This window comes from Gorilla gorilla, chromosome 22 (genome assembly GCF_029281585.2).
Source record: "Gorilla gorilla gorilla isolate KB3781 chromosome 22, NHGRI_mGorGor1-v2.1_pri, whole genome shotgun sequence".
Taxonomy (NCBI): Eukaryota; Metazoa; Chordata; class Mammalia; order Primates; family Hominidae; genus Gorilla; species Gorilla gorilla.
The window spans coordinates 31495314-31509552 of record NC_073246.2 but is presented as its reverse complement, the minus strand read 5'-3'; the positions used below and the strand labels follow the sequence as shown (position 1 = coordinate 31509552).

The 14239-nt window shown below is 39.1% G+C and overlaps 1 protein-coding gene across 6 annotated transcripts in view; it reads left to right on the top strand.

Annotated features, from left to right (window-relative positions):
- Positions 1–14239, top strand: part of GRIK1 (glutamate ionotropic receptor kainate type subunit 1) — a 399715-nt gene that overhangs the window by 339738 nt on the left and 45738 nt on the right. For 3 of the 6 annotated variants that reach the window (XM_055373866.2, XM_055373864.2, XM_004062666.5), the window contains exons 9-12: positions 1202–1246; positions 6527–6640; positions 8700–8903; positions 10162–10385. In XM_055373866.2, the coding sequence (XP_055229841.1) occupies positions 1202–1246; positions 6527–6640; positions 8700–8903; positions 10162–10385 (587 nt within the window). The remainder of the gene's footprint in view (positions 1–1201; positions 1247–6526; positions 6641–8699; positions 8904–10161; positions 10386–14239) is intronic. The other 3 variants (XM_055373867.2, XM_055373865.2, XM_055373868.2) reach the window with 1 other exon arrangement.

The window sequence follows — 14239 nt, the reverse complement described above, 5'->3', positions numbered from 1 at the left end:
ATGTATTAGAAGGTGACCACCAGTGTGAAATATTTGAGGAAAATAATTAGTTTGCAGTTTTGAGAGTACACATTATACATGCAGGTTACTCACTTCAAAAATGTCTCTCCCATCTTCTGGCTTCCTCTTCACTCTGATTTGCCCCTCTGTTGGTCTGACATGCCCTGATAGAGCACAAGGCATCCAGCCAGTCTCCACAATGGTGTGTGGGATGTTGGCTGGAGGGAACAAAAGAAAAAAAATACTTGTTATGATCTAAAAGCCTATAATTTTTTTAGGAAAATGTCTGCTTCTCGAAGCATGAGTCTTTCCCCAACTCTGTTCTCCTCTTATGTATAGCACTGAAGGGGGAAGAAAAGCTGTTAAGGAAACATCTTTTTGGCTAGGTGAATGATGAAATAGATGGAGCTACTGTTATGCTTTCACAGCTATCTATACACTGTAATATTATGCACATTGCATTGGTGTTTTTCCATCAGGCAAAATCAAATTAGATGAAAGTGTTTTGTGTTGGTTTCTTATCTCTTCATTGTTTGCAATAACTTTTCTTTCTTCAGGTATCTTGGGCTCAATTCCTGAGAAGGCTGATTAGGCCTTAAGGCAATGAGGGAAGCCAACACGTCTCTCTCAGGAGCCGAGGGAGGAAATGCCCAATCTTTTTATGTCAGCCTCTCTTGGAGTCAATAGGGAAAATTATTAGAAAAATCCCATTCTCACTTTCACTCAAATTTCTACTGCCCGGAAACCCATAATCAAAGAACAAGTCATCAAGCATACTTTTTCTTTATATGTGTGTGTTTGTGTGTGTGTGTGTGTGTATTGATTGATTTGCTGGTTGGTTGGTTGATTGATTGATTTTAGTTACCAATGCCTTAAAAGGGTCTTCTTAAGGAACAATGAAGACCCTTAATACTGCAGCATACCTGTATACATTGAAAAGCACTTTAAGGCATTTCTTGGTGTGTGAAAGGAAAAGTAAAAATTGAGTCTTACCACCAGGTAACTTCTGTGAGACCCAAGTCTTGATTCATCTCTTTGCTGTACCTATTGTCAGGCTTTATATTGAATTAAGATGCAAATTCCAAACAATGGGTGGGAACTGTAACACTCTAAGCACTCACACACCATGATTCCTTCTGGGTTTCACGCTCCATTTTAATTAAGTGCTGTTTTTATTTTATTTTTCTCTCTGAAAACCAAGGCTGCTGGCGAAGTGTCTAAACACTTGTATAAAGTGTGGAAGAAGGTTTGTACTCTGACAACAACTGCAGGAAACCTGGGGGGTGGGATGGGGAATGTCATTGGAAAGGCCTGTGCCCTTCCAATGTTACCAGACCTGTAGCTCTCCAATTGCAGTTTAGAAGGGAAGTTCCATGTAAAGAGAGAGGAGTGATTGAATATGTTATCTCTCTCAACAACATCACCTGTGAATTGAAAACAGGTTTGCAATGGATTAAATAATGATGGATTAAATATTTCCCCCAAGATTATTTTTGTTTCTCCCAGGCAGTATCAGTCCTTGTTAGGATTGAAAGCAGGCAACTGTAACAGAAGGAGACACTGACCTATTTATATTCCTTCTCAAATCACTAAATATTTTCCTTAAGGGGGATAAAAATCACAATAGATTTGATCCATGAGACTAGTCAGATAGGCTACAGCCTCAGAAGGCTAGGACACCTCCTCTAATGTCACCACCACAAAATATGAACCATTTTCAGAAATTTCCTTTTCTCATGAGCTATCTTTTGTTTTGCGTGATATCTTCATCAGAGCATATTGTCTTGCAATTTGTTTTAGAGCCACAGTTCTAAAGAGGACACAAACATTAGGGACCTTGGAAAGGAAATGAGATTCTCTTGTGAATTATAACACCCACTATTTTATAGTTTATTATACAGTGCCAAGTTGCCAATGAATGTGCATAGATTTATATAAGCAAATATGAGACATTAAAATCATTTGGATCAGAGAAATGTCCCCGTGGTAAGCAAACATTTTCTTTCATCTCTTCTCTCTCTTTCTCTTCCTCCTCTCCTTCCTTCCCTCTCTGTCTCTCTCTCTCTAAAACTACTTGGTAAAAAAAATCTATGGACTGATGAATGAACTTTAATTGCTTCAGGTTGTTCAACTTGAACAGTTTTGTCAGGTTCACTTTCATCTTTCAAATTATCAGCTATGTCACAGAAAGTGTACACAGGTTTCTCCCTGTAGCCAAAAACCTTGTCCCCCTCTTAGTAGTACTCAGTGATGAATTCAAAAATTTTTTCTTTTTAAGTTTTCAAAGCATAGGTTTAAAAGCCTTGTTTTAATCATCAGTGAACAAGGCTACTAAGTGCACATAGGAGGTGATCTGGTTTCCTCACTAAAATTTTACTGGTAAATAGATGGACCTAACCGGCACCCAGAAAAAGAAAAAAAAAAAACCTATTATACTAATCCATCTTGAGACTCTGGGCACTTTGAATTAATCTAATACAAATATCCCAGGGAATGGAATCCAAGCTTTGAAATTATATAAAGGGGAGGGGGGATGTCCTCTATTTGTCACTAAACTGCAAGAGCCACATACACTCCCTAGGCATGTAACTTTCTGATCTTGATCCTCCATGCCTTCATGCCTCTTCCCTGCTGGTAGCCCATCATGTTCCACATTGTAAGTTGTATATACCGTGGTGTGCTGTTTTGTGTTATAACTCCGTCAAAAATTCACGGTAACCTGAGTTCTAGCACAGGCGACCCATTCAGACCCAACAAACACATTGCACTTTTTCCAGAAGTCTCCAACTTAAACAAAAATTCACCTTCATCATATTGAAATCCCAAAAGCTTTCCTCGTACTCTGACTTATTTTAGAATAGTATTATTCACCCAAAATTCTTTCCAAAAGAGGAAGGTAGCAATCTTTACAACATCCCTCACTAAAATATTTGTTATATAAGGTTCGTAATACAGGAAACACATATACCTTTATCTTTGCCCTAGATACCTGATTATTTCTCTCAGCCACTTTAGATGTTGAGTTTACATGAATCACTGTCTAGGTTTAGAAGATAGATACTAGTGGCTCTCTGAATACCCTTTTTATTGGATTGCTTTTTTAAAAAAGTTTGCTTAATGTCATTTGGGCACTCATTTTCAAATGCTTTTCTCAGTTGTCCTAGATAACACATGGCTGCTCCCTTGTGCCAGCTTACAAAGTGAAAGAAATCAGGGCCAGATAATTTAGATATTGAGTGCTCCTCCCCACAAGTAACTGATCCACCCTCCACTACTTCTCACTGGTAAATGACTGCTGTCTGCCTTCACTGTGAAGCTTGAAAACTGAGGTTCCGCTCCCTGGAGGCACTCCTCCTAGTTCGTAGAACAGTACTGAAATGTCAAATGTCCAGGCATCTTCTTAACTGTACCTCTGTCTCCAGCACACATGGATCATGAGATACGACTTCTTTAAAGGGAGACATTCATTTCCTGAGAACATATTCATTTGCTTCAAGTAACAGATAAAGCCACTTGACTACTTAGGTTTAAAAGACACAGGTACACACATGCGCGCACACACACACACACATACACAGTTCTGTTTTGCTGATTACAGGTTTAGAAACAGAAGACTGAGGTCATTCAGCATATATATACTGTACATTTCCCAGGAATAGCCTGACCTTTACTATATTTTGATACTCTTCTAGTCTACATTTAAAGGACCTTCTGTAGGTCCCTCTGTAGAGACAATAGGGGAAAAAATGGTCACCCTTTTCTCATTTTAAGAAGGAAAGTTTAAACTGAATAGGACTTGGGACTTAGTTGATTGGATTGGCAGCAGCAATGATCTCTTCTGCACTTTTAGTGCAGATGGCAAAAGAAAGAAAAACCAGACATCAAGCTGTGGGGTGTATTTGTCTACAAGTTCAAGTTTTATTTTACAAGAGAGTGATATTGCTAGGCTATTGAACACTGTCAGTTTCAAATATTACAGTAGTTCCTCCAACACTCACATACTTGACATTAATAGAAATAAGATTTAAAGAGACCACATCCTATCACTTAATCAAGTGGCTAAAAACAATTATTTTCTCCACCCTTCAATACTTACTTAATTAAAAATTAGATTCCCTTCTCCTCAGTGTCTAAGTGAAGGTTTAATTAGAAGTACAGTCAGGGCCCAATTTACACACACTCTTCATGGAGCTAGGAGTCAATTGTTCACAACCTAAAGCACAGCCTTGGATGAAAATCAACAGACAGGTATATTTAGCCAGAGTTACATTTCCTAGAAGCAAGGGTCCCTGCCTCAGAAGAAGGGATGGAGATTGAGAAGAAAAAGAAGAAAATGCTGTCCACTTTTCCTGAGTCTAAAGCCAGATTAAGAAACCTAAAGATTCTTCAACCAATAGACGTACAATGTGCATTCTAGGTGATATTTATCACACTAGATCCTGGAAATGTTGGATGGTTATTAAGAGTACAGCTTACAACCCAATAGACACTTCTTTTCAGGCAGGACCACAATATTTTCAATTGCAAAAACTATCTCATTCCCCCATTTACCTATACCTGTCTCTTTATTTCTCCAATCAACTAGCCCTCATTAAGTATAGGAAATAAAACTGAAATTAAAATAGTTCACACTGATGTGTGAACATGTAATAGTCCTTGAAACTTCTTCAAAGAATTGATGTCTCTAAAAGGGATATTTGTCAAGCTAAATGAATTTCCAACTGCAAAATATAGGCAATAAATCAGAGTCAAGAAATAGAAAAGCAAAGGAGGATGGAGCCTAACACTCCCGTCTGTCTTCCCATTGGAGGAACATATTTAGGGACCAAGCATAGCTCCACCCTGTCCATCTCAGAGCAGGTCCAAGTGTTCATGTTCCTAAACTGCCACTTGTCATAGCTCTTTTACCTTATCAGAGTCTGAATTTTTAAAAAAATGAGTCCAAATTCCTTCATGACAGGGTAAGGTTGAAGAAATGACTGAGGCAGCCATTTCAATGTCCTTTCTTGTTACTATGTGTGCAGGTCTTAACAACATGCATCAACACTTCCACATACATCATCTGATTATTTGATCTTCTCATTATTCCTGTGAAATACTTTATAGGTAAAGAATCAACTGAAGCTCAGAAAGTTTAGAATCTCATTCAAGGACACACAGCAACAAGGTCTTCCTGGCTCTAAAACAAACTTGCAAGCCACCACGTGAGGCTGGCAGTAAATGCCTACAGAAAGATAGGCATTTACAAAATAGCTCAAAATCCCCAAGGCTCCTCTTCTGGGTTCCCACAGAGGCTGAATGAATCAATATACTTCTATACCACCTCACAACCCAGGAGTGACTTGGCCACTGGAGAAAATTGTGGATCATTATTTTTAAAAAGAGTAATGGGCTTTACTGAATGCCAGTTGCCATGGTTGGTTTTGTGACAGTAAAATCAGTGACCAGTAAAAGTGAGTACCCTCACTGAAGGAGTTCACGATCAAGTGGACAGACAAGACAGGTAAACAGATAAATAATAACAGAAGACGCTAGCTGCTGTGACAGAGATATGAACAGAGTCCTGCTAGGGCTCACAAGCACTCTTTGCCCAGCTTTGGCTCCTCAAAGAAGATAGGCCCTGAATTTAGTCTACTTCTCATGCACATGACATGTTTTCTTTCATTTATCTTTCTCTTTTTAAAGAAAAAATTACTTTGTTTTTTCAGTGTCTCACTCTGTCACCCAGGCTGAAGTGCAGTGGTGCAATCACGGCTCACTGCAGTCTTGATTCCTGAACCCAAGCCATCCTCCCATCTCAACCTCCTGAGTAGCTGAGACTGCAGGCATGCACCATCATGCCTGGCTAATTTTTTTTTAATTTTTTGTATAGATCGGGTCTCACTCTGTTGCCCAGGCTGGCCTTGAACACCTGGTCTCAAGAGATCCTCCCACCTTGGCCTTCCAAAGCACTGGGATTACAGGCATGAGTCTCAGCACCCCACTATCTTTCCCTTTTAGATGCTGGGTCTCTCCACCATTCACCCTGCCCCTTCACCCCATTATTCATAAATTTTAAATAAACTAGTGATACTACTTTGGCAGCCTAAGGTTTCTATCAGTAGAATGTAAGCTCCACAAAGGAAGAAACTCTTGTATATTTTATTCATTGTTATGTCCTCAGATGCCTAGAGCAGTGCCTGGCACATAAATAGATGCTCAGCAAATATATATATAGGAAGAAAAATCTAATATTCATTTAAGAATTCTTAAATATTTTTTCATTTATAAAAGAAAATGAGTTTACTAAATGAAAAAGAAAAAGACCTCCACCTACCCTGCCCCCAGTAGCACAGATATATCCTATTTTGTCTACACATTCATTCCTCTGTTGTTTCATTTCCCCACGTTTAGTAGCTTCCACTGTGATGCCCCAGTGTCCCAAACTGTGAGCTTTTGTGCCCATTCCTGGTAGAGAAGGGGCCTCTCTTTGGTGTAAATGCCACACTGACAGCCAGCAGCCTCTGATGTACTGTGTTCTGTGTAGATTGGGATTTGGAATTCCAACAGTGGGCTTAACATGACGGACAGCAACAAAGACAAGTCCAGCAATATCACTGATTCACTGGCCAACAGAACACTCATTGTCACCACCATTCTGGTAAGTTGACTTCATGGAATTGAGGGTGTCTTATCCAGGCTCCTGCCTTAGACTTCAAAGCATTCCTCAACTGTCTTTTTCATGCTAACGCTTCTGTCTGCAAATGTCTATTTTTAACTAGGACACTAAAAGCCTGTGTTTGTACATACTTACAGTAAGATTGAATTAGACGCTTCCAACGTTGTTCTGAAGATCTCCCACCCCTAATCCATTGCCAGTCCTGCTCAGCCCCACTCTCTGTCCCCTCCCAGCTGGTCTCCCTTGCTCTCTGGCTGCTAGTTGGTTTCAACCATGTGGAGACCCTAGCAAGAGACTAGGGAAGTGGGAGAAGAGGAGGCAAGAGAAGCTCTTCTGTTCCCTCCCAACTGCTACTAGTAGTTTTTTCAGAACCTCTGACTTTCTACAACCATAGCTTCTGCCCATCAGTGGCACTGTTTCTAGGGTCCAGCTGCACTGAGCTTCAGGAGTATTCTTTCCTCCCTCCTGCCTCAGCCCTGGGTGGTGCAGGTTTCCTGAAGAGGCTGTTGCCTGTGTGTCTATGACTTGCCGCCAAATCAGACCCCCACCTCCCTTGGCTCCCTTTGCTTTGCTCACACTTCTGTACACAGCTCCTTTACTAACTGTTCTTGAAAGCCCTGCCTCCTATTAGTGCCCTGGTCATGCCCCATCCAGCCACTGTACAGCTACCGGTTGCTTATTTTCTGCTTTTTCCTTTCTCCAGGGAGTTGGGCAGGAGTAGCCTTCCCTGAAATCCTTGCTTGCAGACATCCTGCCTTATGCCAGTCCATAATGTCAAATCAATTTATTGTTGATATTATTGTGAGAATTGTTCATCCAAAGGAAAAACTGGTTTGCTCTTCTGGTTACTACTTTCTCTATGACTGTCTTATGAAAACACAGGGTTCTCTATTGTGTTTGAATGACCCCATTATCAGTTGGAGGATAAACCTAAATATAAAGAATATGTCTGTAGTATAGCAACTATTATATTTTATAAAACCAAATGAGGATTCATTTAGTCAAATGAGAATTAACAAGGTTATAGATGCATGGTAGTAGGGAAGTGTCCATTATTCATAGGAGAGGGGAGTGATGATGCACGTATATAAGCAGAGAATGACCAGATGTGAGATTTGAGGTGATTTCAAAAAAGAAAATGGGAAAGATGATAAAAGAAGAAATAGAAATGGCCTTTGGAATAGGCTACCCTGAAGGAAACCAATCAAAATATATAAATCATAAGTGAATAGTGAAATTCAGATGAAATTTAGATAAAGAAATGAGAATAGTCATAGATAGGAAATGCAAAGAATGAAAGGAAATAGTTGGTGATGTAGATTTCTCTGTCATGAGGTTCTTAGATAAAAGCCAGGTCCGGGCTTGGTGGCTCACACCTGTAATCCCAGCACTTTGTGAGGCCGAGGCGGGTGGATCACGAGGTCAGGAGATCGAGACCATCCTGGACTAACATGGTGAAACCCCGTCTCTACTAAAAAAAATACAAAAAAATAGTCAGGCGTGGTGGCAGGCGCCTGTAGTCCCAGCTACTCAAGAAGCTGAGAAAGGAGAAAGGCTTGAACCCGGGAGGTGGAGCTTGCAGTGAGCTGAGATCTCCCCACTGCACTCCAGGCTGGGTGACAGAGTGAGATTCCGTCAGAAAAAAAAAAAAAAAAAAGCCAGAAGCGTCATACAAAAAAAAAAGCTTGGGTATTGGCACAGCAGGTGGCCAGGCATGTGGGCCCCCATTTCCCTCTGCGCCTTCCTTCTTCTCAGACCCCACGTTTAACAGTGACTGTGTATCCATCACACCATTCCCGCACAGCCCCACCCTCCACAGAGGAAGGAAAAGCTCCCATCGAAAGACGCAGAAGGGAAAGAAACAATAATATAGGAAGTGTTCTGTATTTATAGAGGACATAGGCAGGCAGATGAGTGAATGACTTCAGTACTCTCAGCTCTTCAAAATCATTATCAAACATTTCACATCTTCAAGCTGCTGATAGGGTAAACTCTTCCTTTCATTATAACAGGGTTTTCATATTTGGTTTGTTTCATTTAGGAAGAACCCTATGTTATGTACAGGAAATCGGATAAGCCTCTATATGGAAATGACAGATTTGAAGGATATTGCCTGGACCTGTTGAAAGAATTGTCAAACATCCTGGGTTTCATTTATGATGTTAAACTAGTTCCCGATGGCAAATATGGGGCCCAGAATGACAAAGGGGAGTGGAACGGGATGGTTAAAGAACTCATAGATCACGTAAGTAACAATATTTCTAACATATCTGAAAATATGCATAAGAGAAAGTAAGAGAGGAAAAAATGATGTCAGAAGAAATGTTTCCTTTTTTTGAATCGTAACAATTTTTTTAAGAAGCAAAGTAAAACAGCCTGGAAATGGAGTTTGCTTACTTAGAAGGGTAAGTAAAGATAAAAATTAATGATAAAAATATATGGTGCATTAGTTTGTTTTTACACTGCTATAAAGAACTTCCTGAGACTGGGAAATTTATAAAGGAGAGATTTAATTGACACAGTTCCTCATGGCTGGAGAGGCCTCAGGAAACTTACAATCATGGCAGAAGACACTTCATCACAGGGTGGCAGGTGAGAGAATGCGTGAAAGCAGGGGAGATGCTAGACACTTATAAAATCATCAGCTCTCATGAGACTCACTCATAATCACCAGATCCCAATACCCCATGATCCAGTTACTTCCACCTGGTCCCACCCTTGACACACGGGGATTATTACAATTCAAGGTGAGATTTAGGTGGGGACACAGAGCCAAACTATATTATATGGGTCCTTCTTTCATACTGAACATAAAACTTGAGTGATTCTTAAATTAAGAATTTTACACTTTGGGAGTCTGAGGCAGGCGGATCACAGGGTCAGGAGATCGAGACCATCCTGGTTAACACGGTGAAACCCTGCCTCTACTAAAAATACAAAAAATTAGCCAGGCGTGGTGGTGGGCGCCTGTAGTCCCAGCTACTCGGTAGGCTGAGGCAGAAGAATGGCATGAACCTGGGAGGTGGATCTTGCAGTGAGCCAAGATTGCGCCACTGCACTCCAGCCTGGGCGACAGAGTGAGACTCCGCTTCACAAAAAAAAAAAAAAAAAAAAAAAAAAAAAGAATTTTAAAGTTTTCAGCTCAGAGCAAAATCTCATCATGTCAATTAATAGTACAACCAAGTTGCTCATTCCTTCTTTTTCTCACATGCCCTTTTTAAAGGCATCCTCCTGCATTTTTGTCTTCATTTAGTTCCAGAATGATGGATATATACTTGTGTATGTATATGTGTGTTTTATACTTTCTGGTTTCTCTTTGCTGATACTGTTTCATAAACATAACTGTATAAATCGGCTTTTTTTGTATTAGAACCAACCATCACAGGAGCTTCATGAATGAGAAGCATTTAGAGTTGAGAATAAGAATCAGGAGTACCCAGGAAAAGTCTAGACATTTGCAAAGAAACTAGACTAAGCTGACAATTTTGGACTTGCTTTTGCAGAGGGCTGACCTGGCAGTGGCTCCTCTTACCATCACCTACGTGCGGGAGAAAGTCATTGACTTCTCCAAACCCTTCATGACCCTAGGCATCAGCATTCTCTACCGGAAGCCCAATGGTACCAATCCAGGCGTTTTCTCCTTCCTCAACCCCCTGTCTCCAGATATTTGGATGTATGTGCTCTTAGCCTGCTTGGGAGTCAGCTGTGTACTCTTTGTGATTGCAAGGTAAGTTTGAGAATCACTGAATTCACAAGAGGTGTGGGTCAGTCTCAGATTTCTGTATGTCCCAGAGGCATACAAAAATTAGGAACTTTAAAGTGTACTTTTAGTTTTGCCTAGTGTTCTATTCTTGGAAGGTTTCCACATAAAAGCCATTCTGTAAATGAATGTTTTCTAATTATTTATAAAGTTACTTTTAAAAGAGAGGAAGATAATTTTTAATATTAGTTTAACTTTATCCCTATTTCAAGCAACATAAAATGGTTATTTAGCCATTTTCCTTGATTTATAACAAAAGTAATGGCTCAAATGATGTGTAAAATGTTTCCATAGGAATTGTAAAATGGTCTCAAGATATTTGACCCCTAGAATATTTGGATAAGCAAAACATAAAAAAGTTAGCAAAGAATTATCATAGCAAATAAAAAACAGTGGAGTAAAAAGATTGTGAAACCCTTAGGAATGAAGAAAAATACTTTAAAAGTTCTATTGAATTTATTTTTAAAGGCATGAGAAAGTTAAAGAGAATTCTAGAAATAATGCTGAAAGGAAAGATTGCTTACATACAGAGCCTGGAGGCATGAAACCTTTGTGCTACCATTAAGATGATTCAATTGAGGTTTTACTTTTCAAGATTTAACTCTGTATTTAACCATTTTGCTCTACACAGTTCCTTAAAGGATTTTTATACCTTTCAATAGATCATATATTCTGAATACTTTTGATGCTAAATTTGAAACAGCTATTTTATCTTTCTGTTGGCTTAAACATTTGCTATCCCTAGATAAACCACGTAAAAAATAATTGCTTTGTATGTCCCTACTTGTTTTCAATCTTTTTCACCTTTCAACAAAACTCAGTGAACTTTTTCCCTAATCAATTTTTGTTTTCCATCCAGGAATTTCTAAGAGAAATATTTCTTCATGCTAGCTCTTTGTCATTGTCCACTGTCTGGTTTTGATTAATGCCAGGTAACTCTTTCCCTGGTGTAATTATAAAGAAAGCTTGGGAAAATAACCCAGGCTGGAAAGGTTTTAAAGATCCACAAGGCAGACATACTCAAACTGAATCAATATGTGCTCTCACATGTGAGTATTTATACATTCAATATGAAATGAATGTTTCGAAGTTCTCTAGGCCTTATAAACTGTACCCTTACCAAAGCTCAGATTTTATACTTTTACTGACCAAAGCTCTCTTTAAGTATGCCTTACTTCAGAAAATAAAATATTGACAGTATGTATATAGTGATATTATCCTTTGTATTTTAATACTCTAAATCAGTGGTTCTCAACCAGGAGGGATTTTGTCCCCCAGGGAACATTTGGAAATGTCTACAAACATTTTTTTAGTTGTCATGGCCGGTAGTAGGGAGTGCTATTGGTATCAAGTGGACGGAGTCCAGGGATGCTGCCAAACATCTTATGGTGTACAGGACAGGTACCCCCCAAAAGAATTATTCACTCCAAAATGTCAATAGCACCAAGGTTGAGAAACCATGTTCGAAACAATTAAAGAAAATATTGCTTTGGGTATAAAATTTTTAAAAATAAATTGTTTACCTTTGGAGGTATTTTTCATTAGTGACTCCTCAGTGAAGTTAATATTGCCTCGGAATGGTCATTTAATGAATGACTATCCTAAGGTGAAGCACCTTCTAATAAGTAATCTTGTGTTTACTTGTTGCATACCTCTGCCCGGAGGCCCACACCTGTTGGGTGATACTAGGACCGGTGGAGCAATTCATGCAGCCCAGGGCAACAGTAGTTTCCATATTTCGCAGGGCAAAAGTGAGTTTCCGTATTTTGCAGTCTGAGGCTCTGTCTAGGCAGTGATGTTGATGAGTAGAAAAGGCAAGGTGAGGTTGATGAGCAAATACATTGTTTATTACATGACTTGACCAAAGCCAGTGGGAGAAGCAATGCCAGCAGCATCCAAAAGTTCTCACAAGCACACAGGCTGAAAGTACCCTTTTACACTTGACTCCAACTGTGCACTTCAATCTCCTTATGTATGTCATCAGAGTATGTTAGAATGGCACACCATTCAATAGTTTTCCCCTCTTTGTCTATTCTTCCATAAGCTCTTGGTGACCCAGACCTCCATATATTTGGACTTCACTCAGTTTATTTCTATTAAGATAACAGTACCCCCACTACCACCATCAATGCAATCCATTCAGTATTTCTACTTGCCGAGAGTATCATTTATAAGCCAGTCCTCCCTTATTTAGCTTATTCTTCTTGTCTCCTCTTCCACTGCCTTCTTGCCCTTGTCTTGGTTCACACGTGGAGGTGTTATACATCCAATGCAAACTTGGAAACAGTATAGTGACAAAATACAGAAAATAACTCCCTCCAGGGCACAAGTGTACTGTCATGAAGATTCTACTTTCAACTACATTTACCTTCTCTACACCTTAGAATCCATCCCTGCTTCTGCTTCATAAAGCCACTAAATATATATTTAGACTTGATTCCCAAAAACAAAATTCTGGTTGAGTAGATGTACCAAGTCACCTTTACTTCCTACCATCATAGTTTGAGACCATGAACTCCGTCACTCTGTACCCTCAGTTACCACCTTAGTGGTTTGCATTCCAAGTTAGGGAAGTGGAAATGAAAAACAGTAAATTTCGTAATTATCTATAGCTCTAGAGAGACTTTGGAATTTATGTTGTGAATTGTATTCTCTTATGTTCTTTTAAAGGGGAAAAATAAAGCCCCATCACTGCATTTAAGCAAATGCCTTCACTAGATAGATGCCTAAAAATTATTTGTTGAACTGAATTAAATTTATAAGGATGTAGACATCGGTGGGACAGACTAAGGAAAACAATATTTAATTACTATGACTTTTAATTAAGTGTGTATGTCAGGGTTTTTGTTTTGTGGTTGACAATGTTTCCACTTTTTGAAAAATATTTAACTTCAATAAATTATGTCCATCATAAACAATTTAAATAGATCAAATATCCAGATAGAATGTCTGCTTACATTTTATAATTTATGTTCGTCTTCTTAAAAATGGACATTTTTAAAGTTGGCATTTGGCAAAAAAAATCTAGAAAACCCTTGAAAGTAAATTCTATGGTTACAATACAAACCCCACCATTATATTACAAGTTCAATAGAGCATTCTCCCTTGAAAGATGAATGGATTTTTCTCTCCTCAATGCAGCCTACTGTGCATTCTCAGCCACAAAAATTAGTACCTTAATTAGGAAACTTCAGTGTGAGCTTGTTTTATATCTTCAAGTGCAAGCCAGGCAGAAACATACATAAATCCAAAGTGAACTTTCACATTTCAACATAAGGCTACTCTTCCATATGCAAGTTTTGTCACAGGTTTTAAGCACGTTTCTTCCCTTCTCTATCATATTAGTAAAGATGAGTATTGATTTCTTGAGAGTCATTTGGGGATAGCAGTTTCGGATTATCTTTGGTGTAGGTCATATATTAATCTTTTCACCAGACTTCCTAATACTGACACTGCTGTCACACTGGCTATCTTTAAGCAGGTGTTAGGAATTCTAAGCTGAAATGTCTACATCCAGGCAACAGGTAGGTCTATTGCCTTATAGAAAGCCAGTGTCTTACAGCACAGCATCATGTCACTGTTTAATATTCACCAGACCACATGCTCCACAAGTCACTCAGAATCCCAGACAGAAAGACCTAAAATATCTCTGCAGAGCAGGCAGAATCACATTGCTGTTTAGACAGTTTTTCTTTTTGCCACACAAAAATTAGATTAATTGCTCTCTTATAAGTGCGAAGTATGAAACAAGACCAAGTTAAAAGCAGCATTCCAAAGAGGGAAGTGATGAGCTCATCGATGGGAGCATATCTGGGAGAGAA